The 19,822-nt window shown below is 32.5% G+C and overlaps 4 protein-coding genes across 5 annotated transcripts; 2 read left to right on the plus strand and 2 right to left on the minus strand.

Annotated features, from left to right (window-relative positions):
* The first annotated feature begins 2,801 nt into the window (after positions 1-2,801).
* Positions 2,802-7,030, plus strand: LOC112521252. Of its 2 annotated transcripts, none has more exons than XM_025130001.1 (6): positions 2,802-2,868; positions 3,377-3,452; positions 3,550-3,800; positions 3,909-4,120; positions 5,379-5,649; positions 6,624-7,030. In XM_025130001.1, the coding sequence occupies exons 2-6, from the start codon at positions 3,419-3,421 to the stop codon at positions 6,933-6,935; spliced, it is 1,080 nt and encodes a 359-aa protein (XP_024985769.1). In that variant the 5' UTR covers positions 2,802-2,868; positions 3,377-3,418; the 3' UTR covers positions 6,936-7,030. The 2 variants fall into 2 exon arrangements, with proteins under 2 accessions (XP_024985769.1, XP_024985770.1); XM_025130002.1 differs by having other exon boundaries at positions 3,565-3,800.
* Positions 7,031-9,646: 2,616 nt separating this feature from the next.
* LOC112521453 lies at positions 9,647-10,547 on the plus strand. The gene has a single exon (XM_025130323.1). It carries the CDS (start codon positions 9,684-9,686, stop codon positions 10,410-10,412), a length of 729 nt encoding a protein of 242 aa, XP_024986091.1. The 5' UTR covers positions 9,647-9,683; the 3' UTR covers positions 10,413-10,547.
* A 788-nt stretch (positions 10,548-11,335) lies between these two features.
* LOC112520830 lies at positions 11,336-13,096 on the minus strand. The gene is made up of 5 exons (XM_025129434.1): positions 12,851-13,096; positions 12,526-12,770; positions 12,238-12,449; positions 11,847-12,120; positions 11,336-11,754 (listed from the first exon to the last, which is right to left on the minus strand). The coding sequence occupies exons 1-5, from the start codon at positions 12,927-12,929 to the stop codon at positions 11,443-11,445; spliced, it is 1,122 nt and encodes a 373-aa protein (XP_024985202.1). The 5' UTR covers positions 12,930-13,096; the 3' UTR covers positions 11,336-11,442.
* Positions 13,097-15,406: 2,310 nt separating this feature from the next.
* LOC112520831 (probable purple acid phosphatase 20) lies at positions 15,407-18,721 on the minus strand. Its single transcript, XM_025129435.1, has 5 exons — positions 18,602-18,721; positions 18,083-18,374; positions 16,482-17,056; positions 16,223-16,311; positions 15,407-15,581 (listed from the first exon to the last, which is right to left on the minus strand). The coding sequence occupies exons 1-5, from the start codon at positions 18,710-18,712 to the stop codon at positions 15,407-15,409; spliced, it is 1,242 nt and encodes a 413-aa protein (XP_024985203.1). The 5' UTR covers positions 18,713-18,721.
* Between the last annotated feature and the right edge of the window lie 1,101 nt (positions 18,722-19,822).

Below are 19,822 nucleotides of genomic sequence, written 5' to 3' on the forward strand. Positions count from 1 at the left end.
TATATATATATATATATATATATATAAAACACCAAACACCCTCTTAGTTCAGTTAATTGTTTAGATCGACAAAATTAGTTGTACATGAGAAAGCCAACCAATCGACTTAGAACACTTAGAAAAATTGTGATTAGCCAGTTATTCAAGGCGTTCAGCAATTTCAAGAAGAGTATTAGGGTTGTATATCTCATATGAGCTTCATGTGTTATTTTCAGTTTGCATGTGGTAATGGTTCATTATGAAACTCTCTCACAAGAAGGAATGAACATAGTTTTATTATCCATTATATATGGTTCTTATAACAAAATGGATTTTATGGGATCTTTTATATATATATATATATATATATATATATATATATATATGATTGGGTTCATGTAAGACCAAGTGTTATTTGTAAGACCCGTGAGACCAATTTATGTTCATTGATCAACTTTATAAGCTAATAATCTAATGGTCTAAATTGCACGGTGACAATTTTGTAATTATTGAGAAGTCTCGTGGTAATTTTGTGATTATGAATGTTGAGATTGTATATCTAATCCAAGGGTTGAGAATTGGTCTTAAGGGTCTCACAAAAAAGTCTTGGTCTCATATTATCCCAAGTCTATATATATATATATATATATATATATATATATATGTCGTGATAGAGATTGTTTATAAAACTAAATAATTGTATGATTTATATAGATGTGTCGTAATAATTTTAAATGTTTTAATAATATTTTTTTTTTAAAATACCTTGGAAATGGAATATTAATTATATGAGTGGTTTTTGTATTTCATCATGCACCAAATTCAATTATAAGAGAAAAGAATGGAAATTAGTGTTTTTAAATAAACTGATGGTGAGTGGTCAAGGATGGCAGGTATGAAAATATAACCCAATGAATTGAATGGTTGACAAGATTGTCGAAATACTTGATTCTCAATCAACAAAAACAACAAGTAGTTTGAAACATGCATCTGCTTAAACAAAATTATATATATATATATATATATATATATATAGATTATATATTATAATAACTATAAGAACTATTATCTTAATCTTTTGTTTCATATATTTTTTTATATTTAACGTTAACATTTAATATATTGATGAATATATATTTGTTTCCCAATGAGTTTACTTCATATGTATGTAGTTCACAATGTAAAACTTTTTTATGTGTAACTTTTGTTTCACAAACAGACTAAAAATGTTCATATTGTGAAACAAATATATATGAAACAAATATATGTTAATCGTTATTCTAAATCCTAGTCTTAGATGAAAAAATCATCTAAAATATCTTATGATGTACTAGTTCTCAAAGTTATCATAATTTAATTGGTTCTCAAAAGAAAGTCCCTATATATATATATATATAAAGTTGGGTCTCGGTGAGAAGGAAAGTTATGGTGAGAAACGTAAGAATAAAGGATTGTTTTTTTTTTTTAAATTACCTCTTAATTTATCTGAAGTCTGATTCATTCAGACGTTTGAGTATTAAGAGCATTTGTTTTATTTCTAAAATATAAGAGTTTAAAAGTTATAAATGTTCTTTGAAATTTTAAGTGCTAAATGTATACCTTAATACCTCTTAATCATAATCTGTCATCTACCAAATGATTCATATTTTGGGGGCTGGAAGAGATTTGTTAGCAAAAACTATTTATCTTTTATGTTTTTGTAAAGAAACTATTTATCTTTTATGTTATTGATTAGTTTGATCGATTCAAAATTCAGACTTCGGATGTAAAAACAAAAAATCTTATTGATCCACATTTCAGACTTCAAAACCACATCTTATAAATCAGAAGTGAAACCAGACTTCAGTCCCTATTAAAAAACAAACGCCACCTAAATATCCACCATTGAATCAATCATAATTGAATGTCAACACTAATGAGGTGCACCAGATTAATTTCCTTCTAAAACGCAATTCTTGGGTGAGCATGAGATTAAAAGTGATCAAAAGTGGGATATATATATGAGCGATCAAATGAAAACCACCTTTATTTGTAAAAACTGTACAAACCACCCTCATACGTCGATTTCATTGTTTGATTTTATGAAATTTTTTCATGAAATTGTTTAATCTTGTGAAATTGTTTCATATAATATTTTTTTGATGAATTTGTTTCATATATGGTTATGAAATTGTTTCATATAATACTTTTTTGATGAATTTGTTTCATATATGGTTATGAAATTGTTTCATATAATATTTAATGAAATTTTAATGAAACTGTTTCATGTACTTCTCTAAAATTAAAATAATGAAGATGATAATATCCATGATTAACACCCTACACAATAAAAATATTTAATCTTCCTCTCATAATTACAAAAAAATGAACAAAATAAAAAATTATGATCGGTTGAATGAGGTTTTCACAGTTTTTACAAATTGAGTGGTTTTTATTTGAACATTCCCATATATATATATATATATATATATATATTCTAAATAACCAACAACAGTGGGGTTAGTGAGGTGAATAGCTATATATTTTTAAAAGTTCTTGTTTTTTTCTTTTTCAAAATCACATAAATCATATTATAATATTTAGTAAGACAAAATATTAAAATCGAGATATATCTCACTACATTGTGCGAACAGTCTTCTAAATTCTAATAGACACAAGTAATATTAATTTTATATATGGGGTTTGATTAATTAATTAATTAAAGAATGGCGGACCAAATGCTATATAATATATATATATATATATATATATTATATATTTATTTATGTATTCCTTTAATTAGATGAGTAGTATTTATATGTGAAAGGAGATCCAACTGAAAGGAGGAGTCGTTCATTTGTTTCATCTTCTGCCTTCATTATTCTTGGATGGGTACTCTTTAATTACCAGGTCCAGCTTTATTTATTCTCATCTTTCTTTTATTATTTTTTTTAATCTCATGATTACTAATTTTGCATCCATCATCATATCATTATCAACTACTTTACTTTCATTTTAATTTTACACAAATCCATCTCCCCAAGATTCAATTCACAATTTAAGTTAAGAACACAAAAACGATTGAATCACATGTAGATACACTAATAGTCAACGTAAATGTGTGTGGGTGACATGGCCACGACCACAATAATTTTCTATATGAATCACATGTGATTTTCCACCAAAATCGATCGTTTTATTATTCACTTATTTGGTTATTGTTCTCGTATGAATCTCACTCTCTCTTCTATCTTTATATATTTGGGTTTGTGTTGCCCAAAGAGCAAGATGACCATACCATCAACCAACCAATCAATTGCTTTTATCCACCGCTCTAGACAAGGACTCTTTACCAGCTTCCCAGTTGATTGATTTTGATCTTCTTTAATTTAATACATCCTCTTGTATATCTGAATAGCAAGGTGCCAACATCAAGATTGATTCAGCAGTTGGCCATACCATGAAATCTAAATCCAATTCTTCCTCCTCCTCCGGTAAGCTGACTGTATTATTCATTAATCTTGTTTCAGAATATATATAAACGGTTGGAAAGAATTAGATGGAAAGCTAATTTGAAATATTTTGTTGTAGGGAAATTGATAATAGTAGTGGTGTTCTTGGTGGGGTTTAGTGCATGGGCTTATCAAGCAGCTTGTCCACCACCTCCCAAGAAGTTGGGATCTGTAGATATCACATCCCCAAGAATAAAGCTTCGTGATGGAAGACATTTATCCTATATAGAATCTGGTGTTCCAAAAGAAAAGGCCAAATCTAAATTAATATACGTCCATTGCTTCGACTGTAGCAAGTACCATAATCCTTTTGCCGTCTCAGCCTCACCGGTATAAATATATGCCCTATTCTTCCTTTTCCACTATACATACATACATATATATATATATATATATATATATATATTGTGTATAATTGATGATGCATGATTTCCACAGGCTGTTGTTGAAGAACTAGGGGTGTACATTGTTGCCTTGGATCGGCCTGGTTATGGCCAGAGTGATCCTGACCCTAAACGAACCGTTAAGAGCTTGGCGTTGGACATCGAAGAGCTCGCCGATCAGTTGAACCTTGGACCAAAGTTCTATGTAGCCGGATTCTCAATGGGTGGCCAAGTCATCTGGTCTTGTCTCAAGTATATCCCTCACAGGTCCGTTCCTTTCAAATTTTCGGATGTTTGGTTCATAGAATTCGAAATAATCAAACCGAATTGGAATGATTAATTTCATATGATGATATTTGATTCACGGATTAAATGGATTGGATTCCACGTAATCCAATATGACAAATCTTATAATTTGATTTTATCCAAAAAAAAAAAAAAAACTTTTTTATCCAATTTAATCAAAACCACCCTTAACGTCACCATCAGATGGCCAAAATGGCCTAACTGGGCGTAGGATCGAGACCAATAAGTATCATTTTGGGCCTGGCCTAGTATGGTTTTTATGAAGATTCACGGCCTGAATTGGGACTGGTTTACATGGAACCGAGACCCAACTTTTATTATAATTTATATATCAAATTTTTCAATATTTCTATAAGATTTTCAAGTTCTTTTAAAAAAACTCAAGTTCTTGACGTTTTTGTAAACGTTCTAATAGTAAATCTAAAAAATTGTAATTATAAAACATCTGTAACATTTTTGTGTAAAAAAGATTTTAAAGAAATATTCTTAAAGTATATTTAAATGATCCAATTAGAGATTTTAAATTGTATTTTAATAAGATATTGTCCATGAAAAAAATTCAAACAAGATTCTTTTACGTTCAAAATTGACTTTTGGAAAGAAAAAATGGGACTAGATGTAGAGACCAGTTATAAAACATGGAGACTGGACCATAGATTTTTGGTCAGGACCGTAAAAGGTTATGAAAACAGATCAAGGACCGGACCGATTTTTAACCATCCTTAAACCACGCTATCAACCACCCACCTCCTACTCAGCATCTCCGCCATCACCACTAATAATTATATAATTAAAATATCCATTATATTTAGTAAAATATTATTTATCTTTTCTAAACATTTAACAATTTTTTTATTGGTATAAATATGATAAAAAAAATGTTTATTTATAATTGTAATCATTTTATATATTTTTGGAAGCGTGTGAATTTAAAGAATTTCACATTCTTGCTCGTTCTTTTTCCATTTTTTTGGTAAAGTTTTAAAAAATTTATTAGAACAAAATTTTTCCAAAATATCCATTTTCTCATCTTGCAAAATTTGACGGAGATAATATTATTATAAATTCCGATCTAACTACCAAGTGGTCAACGGGAGTCCATCTTCTCAAGAGATGTATGATAGATTCAAACTTCATTAAAACCTAATTATAATCGACTAACTGTGATGTGCATATATATATATATATATATATATATATATATGGAATAAATTAACAGGCTTGTCGGAGCTGTTCTTATTTCTCCGGCGGTGAATTACTGGTGGGATAACATTCCTTCGAACTTGAGGAAGGAAGCATATTCCGGGCAACTTGAACAAGATCAATGGTCTATGAGTGTGGCTCACCACCTACCATCGCTGACTTATTGGTGGAATACTCAGAAATGGTTTCCTTCTTTTTCTGTTATTGCCGGATTTAGCCCTGCTATTTATTCTACCTCCGATGTCCAAGTTTTATCCAACATGGTTGCTCGTATGGATCCCGATCAGGTATTACCTCTTATCACATCCTATCACTATCACTATCACTATCTTACTTCTAGATCCAATTTTATAAGAGTCTCTATTTTAATTAGTTTAATTAATGGGACATACAACTTATTCATTAAGACCGAAAGTGGCTTATTCTTTGAGTAAGTTTCTAAATAAGTTTTATGATGAAAATTAAGCTTTCTTTTTCTAAACTTGTCTAGCTTAATAAAAAAGCACATTCTTTTATATATAAAAAAACTCTTGTAAACAGAAAATATTTTCAATCTATACAGATAGATTAACCCACCCAATCATCTTTAAAAAGTTTCAACGACTTTTTTTCATTTTTTTTTGGTTAATTTTTCAAAATGTTTATCTTTTGTCAGTTTACATTATCAGCTAATTTATCAACTATCTTTTATTAAATAATTAAAATATCAACTCAAAATAAATTTATAAGACGCTTGAAGTATCTAAGCATGTAAATTGAGTATTTTATAAAAATTAAGTTTATAGAACTAAACTATAAAACGTTCTATCTGAAAACGTTACAATAAGTTATATCAAGACGTTTGAACAAGTTTTTATGACGTTTTTAAACTAAAATGCTCTATTAGCTGTTTTATAGTATACTTTTGAGAAATGTCCTATAAACCTTATAGCACACTTTTCTAATAGTGTCGTTAAAATAGTTTATATGACATTTTATCATAAAAACGTTGTAAAAAACTTGTTAAAATGCTTAAAAATGTCCTATAAACCTAATGTAGAACTTTTAAATATGACGTTTTTTGGTTTAATCCTATAAACCTAAGTCGTGTAAAGTATTTTATTAGGAAGTTTAGACATTTTAAGTGTCATGCGAACAACCAATTTATTAATCAACAATTACTTTCGGTCAACAATTAGTTTATCAGCTAATTTGCAAAACATAGACTTAAAAGTACATATATATGGCTACACTGCCTTCTTAACCTTTTTACATATTGAAGGCAAAAGTGTTTAAATCACAATCAAGACTGCAAGGAGAATTTGAGTCACTTCATCGTGACTTGATTATTGGATTTGGGAAGTGGGAGTTTGATCCAATGGATGTCGAAAACCCGTTTCCAAACAATAATGGGTCGGTTCATATATGGATGGGCGATGGCGATCTAATTGTCCCCGTCACACTACAACGTTATATAGCCCAACAACTTGGATGGATCAAATATCATGAGGTCGCTGGTGGTGGACACATGATTCCTTTTGCAGATGGGGTGACTGATACAATTCTTAAAACGCTTCTTAACGTAAAACAATAGCTTTAATTACCAAAAGATAATTAATCCCCGAAATAAGAACAAATTTTTGCATATTGTATCGTTGGTTGTTAATTTGATTATTGTTTGTTTTTAAACTAGTGAAATATAATATGCATATCTCAAAAAATTTAAGAGATTTTATATCTATACTATATTATAAAACATTTGATAAAAACTCTTAAAAACCACATTTTATGCATAAAGTACTACTTATTAATGCATGTTATTTAAAACTCAAGATTACAAGAAAAATAGACAATAATAAACTTAATAAGTAAAATGAATATACTAGTTTTATATATATATATAAAATAAAAAAATAAACATAGTTAAGTAAGAGACATTTTGGTTGGTATTTCATTAACTTCCGTTTGTTAAGTTGTGGTGTAGATTAATATGTTTGTATGTATCATGAAGGTTTTTGTTTGAGAGAGTTTTTTCATGGATGAAATAAGCTTGTATTTTAATTGGGAGAGACATGTTTAGAAATAAATTTGTCTTTCTGCATAAAACTTTCCCCTAGGAAATTATTGAATAAGTCACTTTCTAATCATTAAATGTAACACCCCACTTCCACATTTGCATAAAAACCAAATATTCGCTTTAACATGAAATACAAATATACACATTGATCCCAAATGTATAAATTGCTATATATAAAAGTAGTTACAAACTTTTCAATTTTACACCAAGTACATGACTTACAGATATAACAAGTTCTCAAGTACATGCACAATAACAGCTTCCCAAAATTCAGAGGTAAAGTAATCATACTTCTTTCACATCTTTCCCTTTCCTTTGCTCTCCATATGTGCCCGACCTTTAATGCACATGTGTAAAACAAAACAAGGGTTATACCATAGTGTCTAGTGAGAAATCATTTTTTGTTGCTATTACAGGATGAAAATTACTAAAACACTTTTTAGAAACCAATACTAAAATGATATTATGTAAATAACAATTTATTGTAACAAACCTTTTTTGTCACATCATATAGACGAGACCACAAATTTCTCACATCACAAGGATGAGATAACCCTCATTTCCTCGCATCAAATAGATATGATAACCCATTTCATCGCATCCAACACATGCGATGAACACCTTTTGTCGCACAAAGCAGATGCGATAAACACCCTTTGTCGCACCACACTGATGCTATAAACACAACTTGTTGCACCATAAGGATGCGATAAACACAACTTGTCGCACCTCAGGATACGATAACCCAACTCCTTACACCACAAGGATGCGATAAACATCTTTCTCGCATCACATTAATGTGATAATATCATCTCATCGCATCATAAAGATGTGATAAACCAATCTCATATCATGAAGATGCGATAACAATTTCCACATGATCAAAATCCTATTTTTAACATACAGTTGATTTTGCCACCCTTATCATAGTATACGTCTCTCCTGATTATGTCACCCTTACACCAAAATACACATCTCCGGATTATGTCACTCTTATCTTAAAATACACCTCTCCTGATTATGTTACTCTTATCTCAAAATACACCTCTCATTGGTAAATCACTGTGACACTTGAAGACACTTGTTTTGTTTGCAAATTTGAATTTGAAAAAAAGATCCTCGTTCACCGTTAAGGACAGGATAAAATTGTGATCTTATTTTCCAACGAGGACAGGGATAACGAATGAGTAGAGATGGCCAAATATGCTCAGCCCGGAACCGACTTGGGACCACTTTGGAACCGCCGGTTAGTGACTGGTTACGATTTTCGTCAAAAGCCAAGTCCCGACTGAGCCTGGACCACTTTACAAAAAAATGTATTTATAACTTTCTAAGTGTATTTGATTGAAAACCAATTACAAAATTATAATAAAACGTATTTTCTAAGTGTATGTAATTGTCCAATTTATCCCCTATTCACTATATATAAGTCATATGGTATATGGAGGAAGATACCAACTCACAAACATTCACAATTCTTGCAAAAAATGTGTTTTGTAAGTATATTTAATTGATTCAATTACATATTTTCAAGTGTATTAAAATAATTACTTTTGTGTTCTTAAAAAAACTACATAAAAAAAGCGATTTTTTTTACATAGAATCGGTTTGGGCACGGCCCAGAACCGGGACCGTTTCTCATAACCGAACTCATACACCTTAACCAGGCTTTCGTATTTGAGTCAGGACCGGGACCGGTTACGAGATCACTACTTTGGGATCGGGACTGATTTGGGTCCGACCCGACTGAGGACTGATTTTTGACCACCTCTATAGACGAGGGTCGAGGAACCTTGTTGTGGGCTGCAATGGATTGGGCTTTTGGCAGTCCTGAATCCTGATTCTTCTATTCTAATTAAGGATTTGTTGGGCCAACAAGCCTTTCAATTTATAATTTTATTTTATTTTTCCATTTATTATTTTTTTTTGAATTGATGGTATTTCCATGAATTTTGTAAATTTATTTTTCTAAGATTTTTTACTTGATAATAATTATGTAATTAATTAATTTAATTTTCCACCTAGAATTACAACGTCTAAATTAACAAGTAAATCTTCCCAACTAATAATAGGTCATGAAGGACCAAATTTGAACCGAAATATAGAACCAGTAATCGAAGGACTGTTGATGTAAACTGACCATAGTTAAGGTACCATTTTTGTCATTTAGCCTAACATGCAATCGTAGAGACTAGAGAGCGGGAGGGAGATGGAGATACACATAAAAGGGGGAAGATCCCAAATTGGAAATCTGGTGTCAATGAGATGGCCAACCCTAGAAGAAATTCATACTCCACCATCAACGAAATCCCAATTTCCATCCCAGAAATCAACACCGCCCCTTTTCAATCACAAACCCTAGCAGCAAGACTTTCCAGATTCAAAATTTTCCTCAAGAAGCCACAGGCTTTCCCTTTTCTGCTCTCCATTTTCCTACTTCTCACCTGGGTGTTCCTCAGAATCCAACAACGCAATTCACAATTCCTATCAAAACCCAACCAATCGAATGACATTAGTAGGAGATTCTCAATCGATGACGATCAAGATCGTGACGCCAATCTTATTCGATTCACCTCTGGATTCCCATCACCAATAACCAAAGACAACCGTGGTTGGATGCTCGATCCGGTTTCCATCGCCATCGACTCTGGCATTCCCGGTGGAGCCATGGTTTGTGCTTCTATTCATGCTGGTGAAATTAGACCTGGTGGGTTGAGAGGAAATCACAGACACCATACGTGCAATGAGACGCTCCTGATTTGGGGAGCTCGAACAATGTTTAGATTGGAAAACAATGCATTAGGAAAAGGATACGCTCAAGTAACAGTTGATGCAGACGAGGTTGCAGTTGCCGTCAGCCCATCTGGAACTGCTCATGCGTTGGTAAACATGGATTCGACACGGACCACATATATCATAGGCTGCCAGGACAGTGTAATCAATTACAATAAATCTTCTTCTGATTTCAAAGTTTGGGAAGATCTTTATTCATAGCTTTCTTTGTTTCAATGCACAGCTTTTAGGAAGTTTACTTGATATCTCCTGGTTTATGTGAATGTTATCGACTTCCTGTATAATCTTGTTCTTTTTCAACTTTTATGGTCAACATAAACCAAGTGTTCTTTTTTCCAAGTTTTTTCCTTCCATTTTCTTGATAGGCATGAGACTTTGTGTTTGTGTTTGCATATATGAACATGATCATGGGCGCTTAACAAGCTTCTCAAATGGTGGAGGTACAGTATTGTAGAAACCATCTAAATCATTAAAGCAAAACTAAAAAGTGTAAATCAAGAGGGAAATAAGCTGAATTTTAATGATAACTTGAACAATTTCCCTTCTTTTTGTTCCTGGGTTTATGTGTGTTATTCGTAACTAGAGTTAGACGGGTGCCTCTAATTCCGAGCTTCAGGTAATTTTGTTTCAGTTCTTGTAGTTCTATTCTGTTTAAAACTTACTATATTCATCTTTTATTTGAATTTAATCTGTATAATAAGGTATCTTGAAAATGTGTTGTATCTTTGCCTTTGGCTCTCTTTCTTTAACACATGGAGGATTTAGTGCAACTAAACTAGAAAAGATGACAGGCTCTGCTACTGTATCGTCCTTTCTTTAAAACAAAAATCATTTTTTTGGTTTGGAACATGAACTATTATCTATTTTTCATGCTTAAGGATGCCTGCCTTCGATCTGGGGGGGATAGTATATATTTGCGAGACTGTTTATTTGTCCATGAATGCTTTCAGAAGCCATCTTCTGAATGGCATATGGTTAGAGTCATTTTGAAGGGATGCTTTCTAGTTCTATGGCTGATGTATGTATACTTTAGTTACTTTCATCTATGCTTCAAGTTTCTTGCAGTAGATCTTCATCTATTTATTTGATATTTATCGTCTAGTTTGTCACATAACAAAAAAAAATTATAACTAAAATAACTAAACTTTATGAAAGATGTGGGTACACCACTTCGGATTAGAAACAAAGAAAGATCAAATTCAGCAACTGCTTACTTCTTCTTGGATTCAACCTAATTCTTTAGGTTAAAAGATGCTTTAAGTATAGCATCAACTACTTCACCTTGGAAAGCCATCATGTGACCGGCGCCAGCCACCTCATGATACTTGATCCATTCAAGTTTTTGGGCGAAGTAACGTTCCAGTGACACTGGGACAATCCGATCGTCATCACCCATCCATAAATGAACTGACCCATCGTTGTTTGGAAATGGGTTTTCCACATCTAGTGGATCAAATTCCCACTTCCCAGATCCAATATTCAAGTCACGATGGAGTGATTCAAATTCCCCTTGCTGTCTTGGCCCGGATCTCATCTTTTGTGCCTAATTTCACAAGAAAAAGGAAACAAGAAACAGTAGCATAAGCATCAGCTTATATACATACTATAGAGTTCAGGACTTTAAAGAGTGAATACCTTATTTGGATCTTCGGCAGTGGCAGCATACAGCTTCGTGAAAACTTCTACATCTGAGGGAGAATAAATGACAGGGTTTCCGACAATAGCAGAAAAAGGAGGCAACCATTTCCGAGTGTTCCACCAGTAGGTCAGCCATGGTAGGTGGTGAGCGACACGCATAGCCCATCGGTCCTGTGGAAGTTGCCGAGAGAATGCTTCATTTGTCAAGTCTGAAGGGAGGTTAGGCCACCAGTAATTGATGGCCGGAGCAATAAGAATTGCTCCGGCAAGCCTGTTCATTACATAGAAATATATATATATATACACACCAGAATTATATTATAATCAGCCAATGTGATGATGATAATTCTTCAAGAAGACTAAAAAGATTTAAGGGAAAAAAACAGACCTGTGAGGGATATACTTGAGAACAGACCACATGACCTGCCCACCCATGGAGTATCCAGCCACATAGAATCTTGGTCCCAGGTTCAAGTGATCAGCGAACTCCTCTATGTCCAATGCCAAGCTCTTTACGGTTCGATTGGGGTGAGGGTCACTCTCGCCATAACCAGGTCGGTCTATTGAAACATGGTACACCCCTAATTCTTCAACAAGAGCCTGTGAAGGTAAAATCGTCGTTATTGCTGAGAATCGAAGCAAATTAAAAGTAAGAAATGAAAAGAATGTATAGTACCGGTGAGGCTGCGACGGCAAAAGGGTTAAAATACTTGTTACAGTCGAAGCCATGGACAAAGATTACTTTAAATTTGGCTTTGTCTTTTGGTACACCAGCTTCTACGTAGGACAAATGTCTTCCATCACGAAGCTTTATCCTTGGGGTTGTGATATCTGAAGATCCTAATTTGGTGGGAGGTGGTGGACGAATTGCCCATGCGGCAAACCCAGCGAAGAAGACGACTAGTAATTTCTTCAAAATCCCTATATATTGAGGGAGATTATGAGTCTGAAAACATGAATTTTAGGGTTTGGATTATGAAATGAAACGAAATGGAACTCACCGGCGAAGGAATTGGAATTGGATTTGGATTTTCTGGTATGAGACCTGGCTGCTGCTGCTGAAATCTTTCCTTCTGCCATTGTTGTTGAAGAGGAAGAGGAAGAGGAAGAGGGAGGAAGAGGACGAGGATGAATGGAATAATGGGTCAATCAATGGCCATGGATGGTGGGAGATGATTAAGGATAATACCAAGAATTCTGGAATGGCATTTTGAGTTGGTCTAAACTCAGATTGCTCACTTCTGCTGCTACTCAATCATATGCTTGATTTTTTTATAGGGACCGAGTAAAATATGAGTATCTTTAATAACTTTTTTTAAAATAAAAAGATTGAGTTTTTGTTTATCAAAATATTTCTAACAGCTTTGATATCTTGTTCTTTAGTGGAAAAAGTATAATAAAAACCAATGAACTTTTTTGTTTGGAATGATTAAGTCCTTGAACTTTTTTTGGAACAAATAAGTCCTTGGACTTTCCAAAACATGTTAAATAAGTCCTTGAACATTCCAAAATATGTTAAATAAGTCATTGGACAATTTTTGAAACAAATAAGTCCTTGGACATTCCAAAAAATGTTAAATAAGTCATTGGACAATTTTTGGAACAAATAAGTCCTTGAACAATCCAAAACATGTTAAATAACTTTTTGAAAAAAATAAAGTGGTAAAATAGTGAAAAAAATCCCGAAAAAAACCCAMTGAACATTCATATTTTGAACGATTAAGCCCCTAAACATTTTTTCAACCAAAAAGTATTTAGATCTATAAAATTAAACAAATATAACAAAAAAATAATTACCATTTTAACTAGTTGTACAAGTCATAAGAATTTATCTAACATGTTCTATAAAAGTTTAAGAAGTTATTTAACATGTTTTGGATTGTTCAAGGACTTATTTGTTCCAAAAATTGTMCAAKGASTTATTTAACATTTTTTGRAATGTYCAAGGACTTATTTGTTCCAAAAATTGTCCAAGGACTTATTTAACATTTTTTGGAATGTCTAAGGACTTATTTAACATATTTTAGAATGTCCAAAGACTTATTTGTGTCAAAAAATTGTCCAAGGACTTATTTAACATGTTTTGGAAAGTTCAAGGACTTATTTGTTCCAAAAAATAGTTCAATGACTTAATCATTCCAAACAAGAAAGTTCATTGGTTTTTATTGTACTTTTCCCTTCTTTAAAATAAAAAAAAAACTCTAAATATAAAAAATTCTCTAAAACTTGATAATGAAAAAAAGAAATATTTATTTTATTTAATTTATCAATAAATCAAGTTACTATTTTTTAGAGTTTTTTTAAGAAAAAAGTATGATAAATTAAAAATTATTATAATAATATAATTTTTGAAGGTATTTCTTTTTCATTTTATACAATTACATATACAGTTAAAATGATAGATTTAACAAACATCACGTGACACCAACAAAATATCTTAGATATTTTGTCAAGAATTTATTATCGAATTAAATGCTTGTATAATTTGGGGACACTTTTTCCACTATAGATTTGTAAGATTGGTTTGGAATATATTTCGTCACGTGTGACATGATTTTCCAGATATTGACTTATCGAACGTAATATTAAATGAAAACGTTAAATAATAATGCAAGCGTGTTGGTTTTAATTTATTAAACCATTATTGGAGGCCTGAATAGGAAATCTAACAAGTGTCATCTACTAAAAACCTCCATGGATAACAAGGGCTTTAGCAACGTTTGAATTCGAACCCAAGGTAACAACAAGGGCTTAACCATGTACTACAACTCAAGTAGTTATGTATTTCTATAATGTATGTATGTATTTTTATGAGGTATAGCACATGTATGTATAGTGTATATGGGAAATAATTGATACAACCTGCGATGACTTGTTATAATCTATTACAAGTAATGAGTTGTTTACCAAACGCTTACCAAATCAAATTACCTTAGCGGATGAATGTGGTAAGGACCAAGAATCTTACCCGGTACGAATGAGATAAGGACCAAGAGTCTTACCCGGTATGTGAGATCGACAACTCTTATCACAATAAGTGCTTACCGCGTAAATTGTTGCATACAATGCCGTTTTGGTGGACTAAAATCTTACCCGATAAGTTAATGATAATGTAAAATCACAGTAAGTGCTTACCGGGTAAATTGTTGCATACAATTGTTTATTGACGACATTGGATCCGTCAGTAAGCTGGTAGTTGATTCGTAGGTAATTATTGTCGACAGATTAGCGTTAGATCTTCTGTTGTCGCTAATCTGTCTCTATTTTGTCATTATCGTTTACGAATGTGTCACCAATCCGTTGGAAAAACATCGATAATTACCGACATAACATTTCCATCAGTGAAGCTCTATCTCTTTATAGTGAAATTGATCGTACATTTATTTACGACACCATGGGACCAATTTTTTTTGTTGGTATTATTGATGTCTTTATGTAATTTATGGACAGATAGATTCAAACACTACCCAACCCGACCCTACAGCTTTAGACATACATGTACCCGATGTATATATTATGGTTCAGTGTAGTAACCATATATATTGAACCATCTTGGCCTAGACCACACAACCAGAATCAGAAGCCAGGCTTGTAAACCAAACCGAGTCTGGTTGAACGTCATCGTTTCTATGCCATGTCCATTGCGCATGACTTCCATTCACCACTCGCAGCTGCCCGTGACCGAAACTCGCCTCCCTAAACATCGATATTTTTGGTTGTGGATCCTTATACCTATAAACAATTGAAGATCATGTTAACGAACGTTGTTGATTTGTGATGCCAACACTACAACAAGACTGGTTTTACAGGACACCAAGAATGCTCAAGTATTCTTATAATACAATTGTTTTATAGTACTTAAATTTATATGACCAAACAATTCTATGTCAAATATAAATGCAGGTATTACAATACAATGTTTTCTCGCATTTGGGCATCCTAACGAGTTTTTTAGGATATTTTTTGAAATAAAGTGTCTTGTAATATTTTTACAAGACCAAATGGGCTTTGGCCTAGAGGTATGCGAGTATTTGACCTCCTAGGAGGTCAGAGTTCAAACCTTACCAAAGGTGAGGATGATATATGAGTTTATTTGTTCTATTTACAGTATATAAATATTATATACTTCAAAAAAAATATTTTTACAGTCATATAAAACCCTAAATATGATAGATTTATTTCAAAAATCTCCTAAAAACTTGTTTAAAATGTCCAAAAGTGTCTTGTCAACTTATTATAATACAATTTCGCACCTATTAAATTAAATCATATGATTCTTCAAAAAATGTAAATAATATAAAGCAGTCTATTATGATATTTAGACATTTTTGCGTACTATAAAACTGATTGGTGAAGATTTTGCGATAACTTACCTCGTAGCAAGACCTTCACGGTTGCCACCATCTCCAATCGTGATATGGATCGGACCACATTTATCAGCTTCGTCTTTGTACACGCGTGCCTTCCAGAAAACGGGGAAAAATGGTTATAATCTCGAACTAACAGAAACATGGTTGAAAATGCTATCCATCGAAATTAGGCCATTTCGCAATACGATTCCCTGTTGATCTAGAGGGAGATTTCAAATTTGGTTTGGTTTTTTACGATGGCGATTGAGAAATTAAAACTTACAAAGCGTTCGTAGGCATGAACATGGCCTGCAAAAACTATGTCGACATGAGCATTATAAAGCAAAGTTTCCATCGTATCCTTCATTCGGGTGCTTTCTTTCTCTCCTTGATGGGCAACATTCGAATTGTACCAAGGAGCATGAACAAGAACAAACAGCCACGGGGTTCGAGTCCTATCGACCTTCCTCAGATCAGACTCGAGCCATTTATACTGGTCCGAGTTTAGTTCAAAATTCGTGTAAGACCCGAGCATGATGACATGAACACCAGAAACATCAAATGAATAGAACAAGTTGGATTTTGAACCACTCTCTTCAAACGGCATATGCCATCGAGCATTGTACGCTGTAAACCGCTCGTTGTGGATGACCGGAATTCTCTCGACCTCGTGGTTGCCTTGTGTCACCATCCATGGTCGTTGGCTAGCCAAAGGCTCAACCAGATGGCCAAATGAGTCCCAGAATGGTTGGTAATAATCAGCATAGGCTAAGTCTCCAGGGTTCAGTAAAACATCATAACCACTTTTCCCAATATGCTGCAGGGTGGATCTAGTCCATACAGTTTGTCCTAGATCTCCTAAGATTCAAACTCATGGTATCTTTAAATATTCTAACAGATTATTTTATAAGATGTTAAATGTACATAATGACTTAATAGACCGTTTTATAAAACCAAAAAATTATAATTCTATATAAAAATGTTACGATAAGTTAAACAAGTGAAATGTAATCTTTATATATATTAGCTCTTTATAGGTCATTGAGTAAACGACAAATTTGGTCCCTGTGGTTTATCGAAAATAATACTTTTCATCATTTGAAAATTATGAAATGGTAATCGTATTTTGTAACAACGTTCGAATTTGATCCCTCCTTTTAACGGTTTTCGTTAAATAAGAGGCATTTTCGTTCTTTTAACAAAAGAAAATCTTTTACCCAATCAAAAACCATAAATACCAAATTCATAAAATCAATTTTAATTGGGTAAAGACAAAATCCAATAAAATGACGAATATAATCACACTTAACGGAGATTTTTAACAGTTGTTAGAAGAAAAGATCAAATCCGAATGTTTTTACAAACTACGATAATTATCATGTAATTTCAAAACTATAAAGACCAAAAGTGTTACTTTTGACAAAGCACGGACCAAATTTATAGTTTACCAAGTAATTTTTTTAAAATTTACGGTGACCTATACCGGGTGGTCCCTATAGTTTACTCAAAATTTATATTTGATCCCTAACTATCTACACTAATGTTCTTCACTTTCAATTTCATAGCACTCATTCACTCAAGGTCCATATGAATTAATATTTTCAATTAACAACCGTTAGAAAAGATAAATCAATCTTTCGAACTAAAGGGGCAAATCAGTCTTTTTATAATATACTCGTTTTTAAAAGATAATTCTAAATGTTTTATTTTTAAGTGTCCTAAAAAATTTATTAAAAACACCCAAAATCATTTTATAATTTATAACATCTTTCCACTCACAACCGTCTGTAGTTTGATCCTATAAACAGTCTTAAAAATCTATACATATTTGATATCCTATAAAACCGATTTTATTGTAATAAAAGGAAAGTGACGAACACATACCCGTAACAGCAAAAGTGATCGGTAACTGAGCAGGAGGAGTCCGGAAACTATATTCGGGGCTTGAATCATACCCACATTTATAGTAATACGTAGTGCTCGGCTCCAACGGACCGATGACTACATCGTGTATTTGACCAGACCTGTAAACGATGTATCTGTACGAAGAGCTGGTACCCGTGCTCGAAGCATTATACATTCCTTGAGAGGTACCGTATTTTACGGTGGATGGAGTTGGTATATGAGTAATCCAGGAAATTCTCATTTTGTCATCACCCGCCAACGATATATGCACCTATATATATATATAATGAATTCAAGTTATAAAAATGATGTGATTAAGATGTTTTTGTTTAAGAATTCATATATATATATATATATATACATATGATTGGATTTACATGAGACCAACTTGTACTCCTTGCTAAGACAAAAAATAACACCGAAACTTCAAAGCAAAAGAAAGTTTGATCTCAAAAATGATCTTCTATATATAATATATATGTTATGTCTATTATGTACCTGTTGGGGAGATGTTGGAGTATAATTGTTGGATAGCGATACGTCAAGGGACCTTCCGGCAGGAGGGCGGACATATTCACCGGCGGCTACGAGTCCTACAAAGACCAGCATAGGCAACACATGGTATGCCAATGCTGCTTTTCCGGCGACACCCATCGGGTTGTTTTAGAGTTTAGAGAGAGAAGAGAGTTATTATTATAAGGCAGAAAAGAAACTGTTGATATTTATAGAGACATAAATGCTAATAAGTAACTGGATTTTTAGGGTTATGGGGAGATCGAGGGGCAGCCCCTCTTCCAAATTTTCGTATTCCTTCCATCTCCATTTTTTAAATCACAAAATAATACCAAAGTTTTACGGTAAAAGGTAAAAAAACATTAAAACTTCATAATGTTTTAACGTGAAGATTCGATATTATTTATGTGGTCTCATGAAAAAAGTCGGTTCTCACCTGATTTATTATCTAAACTCATTTTATCATTTTATTTAATATACAAATATGTAATTATAATTTATTTTCTTTTTTTATAAATAAACTGTATGGATTTATATGATTGATGAATATAGAATAGATAGAAAAGTTTAGGATAGATTATTTTTCTCCCGGTTGAGAAGGAAAATAGTTTACTGTTCCAAAATTCCACTTCTTTTCTTATCCATGTTCATCAATTACGTGAATACATATCATAAAAAATAATTATCAGTATAAATATATGAACTAAAAAAACTATCTGTGATCTTATAATTATGGGTGAAATAAGGAAATTTAGGATATACCATTTTATCTCTTTTACAAAAAGGAAAGAGGTTGACTTCATTTAAAAATAAATAGAAAGTAATCAGATTTAACTATTTTAAACGAACATATTCACTTTTGAACTAAAATAGAATAAAGATTTTGTAAATGCCGTTTTAGCATCGTAAAAATTTAAAACCGATAAATATATACGATACGAATGGTTTATACAGTTAGATGTTGCCATCATACAAAAAATAGGATCGAATCACGGGATGTATATATATAATTATATATAGTATTTGATGAGTCCCATGAAATGAAGTCAAATGTTGCTTAGTTAATGTTTGTTGGAAGGAAAAGAAGCCAAGTAACGTAAATGGATGCATGTGAATGGTGGATGGATCACGTAATGCAAGGTTGGGCATGTGGGCATGGTTAGAATTTTAGATGCTTTCTGTTTCTTGGAATTTTGCATTATATAT

This window comes from Cynara cardunculus (assembly GCF_001531365.2).
Source record: "Cynara cardunculus var. scolymus isolate 2C chromosome LG 11, CcrdV1, whole genome shotgun sequence".
NCBI lineage: Eukaryota > Viridiplantae > Streptophyta > Magnoliopsida > Asterales > Asteraceae > Cynara > Cynara cardunculus.

Excerpts from the sequence above, each read along its gene's own strand:
- LOC112521252 (XM_025130001.1), top strand. The coding sequence starts at position 3,419 with ATGAAATCTAAATCCAATTCTTCCTCCTCCTCCG. Across the intron at positions 3,453-3,549 it reads CAATTCTTCCTCCTCCTCCG|GGAAATTGATAATAGTAGTG; the intron begins GTAAGCTGACTG and ends ATTTTGTTGTAG. Across the intron at positions 4,121-5,378 it reads CTCAAGTATATCCCTCACAG|GCTTGTCGGAGCTGTTCTTA; the intron begins GTCCGTTCCTTT and ends ATAAATTAACAG.
- LOC112521453 (XM_025130323.1), top strand. The coding sequence starts at position 9,684 with ATGGCCAACCCTAGAAGAAATTCATACTCCACCATCAACGAAATCCCA.
- LOC112520830 (XM_025129434.1), bottom strand. The coding sequence starts at position 12,929 with ATGGCAGAAGGAAAGATTTCAGCAGCAGCAGCCAGGTCTCATACCAGA. Across the intron at positions 12,121-12,237 it reads CTCAAGTATATCCCTCACAG|GCTTGCCGGAGCAATTCTTA; the intron begins GTCTGTTTTTTT and ends TGTAATGAACAG. Across the intron at positions 11,755-11,846 it reads CTGCCGAAGATCCAAATAAG|GCACAAAAGATGAGATCCGG; the intron begins GTATTCACTCTT and ends TTGTGAAATTAG.
- LOC112520831 (XM_025129435.1), bottom strand. The coding sequence starts at position 18,712 with ATGCTGGTCTTTGTAGGACTCGTAGCCGCCGGTGAATATGTCCGCCCT. Across the intron at positions 18,375-18,601 it reads CTCCAACATCTCCCCAACAG|GTGCATATATCGTTGGCGGG; the intron begins GTACATAATAGA and ends ATATATATATAG. Across the intron at positions 17,057-18,082 it reads GATCACTTTTGCTGTTACGG|GAGATCTAGGACAAACTGTA; the intron begins GTATGTGTTCGT and ends TTTGAATCTTAG.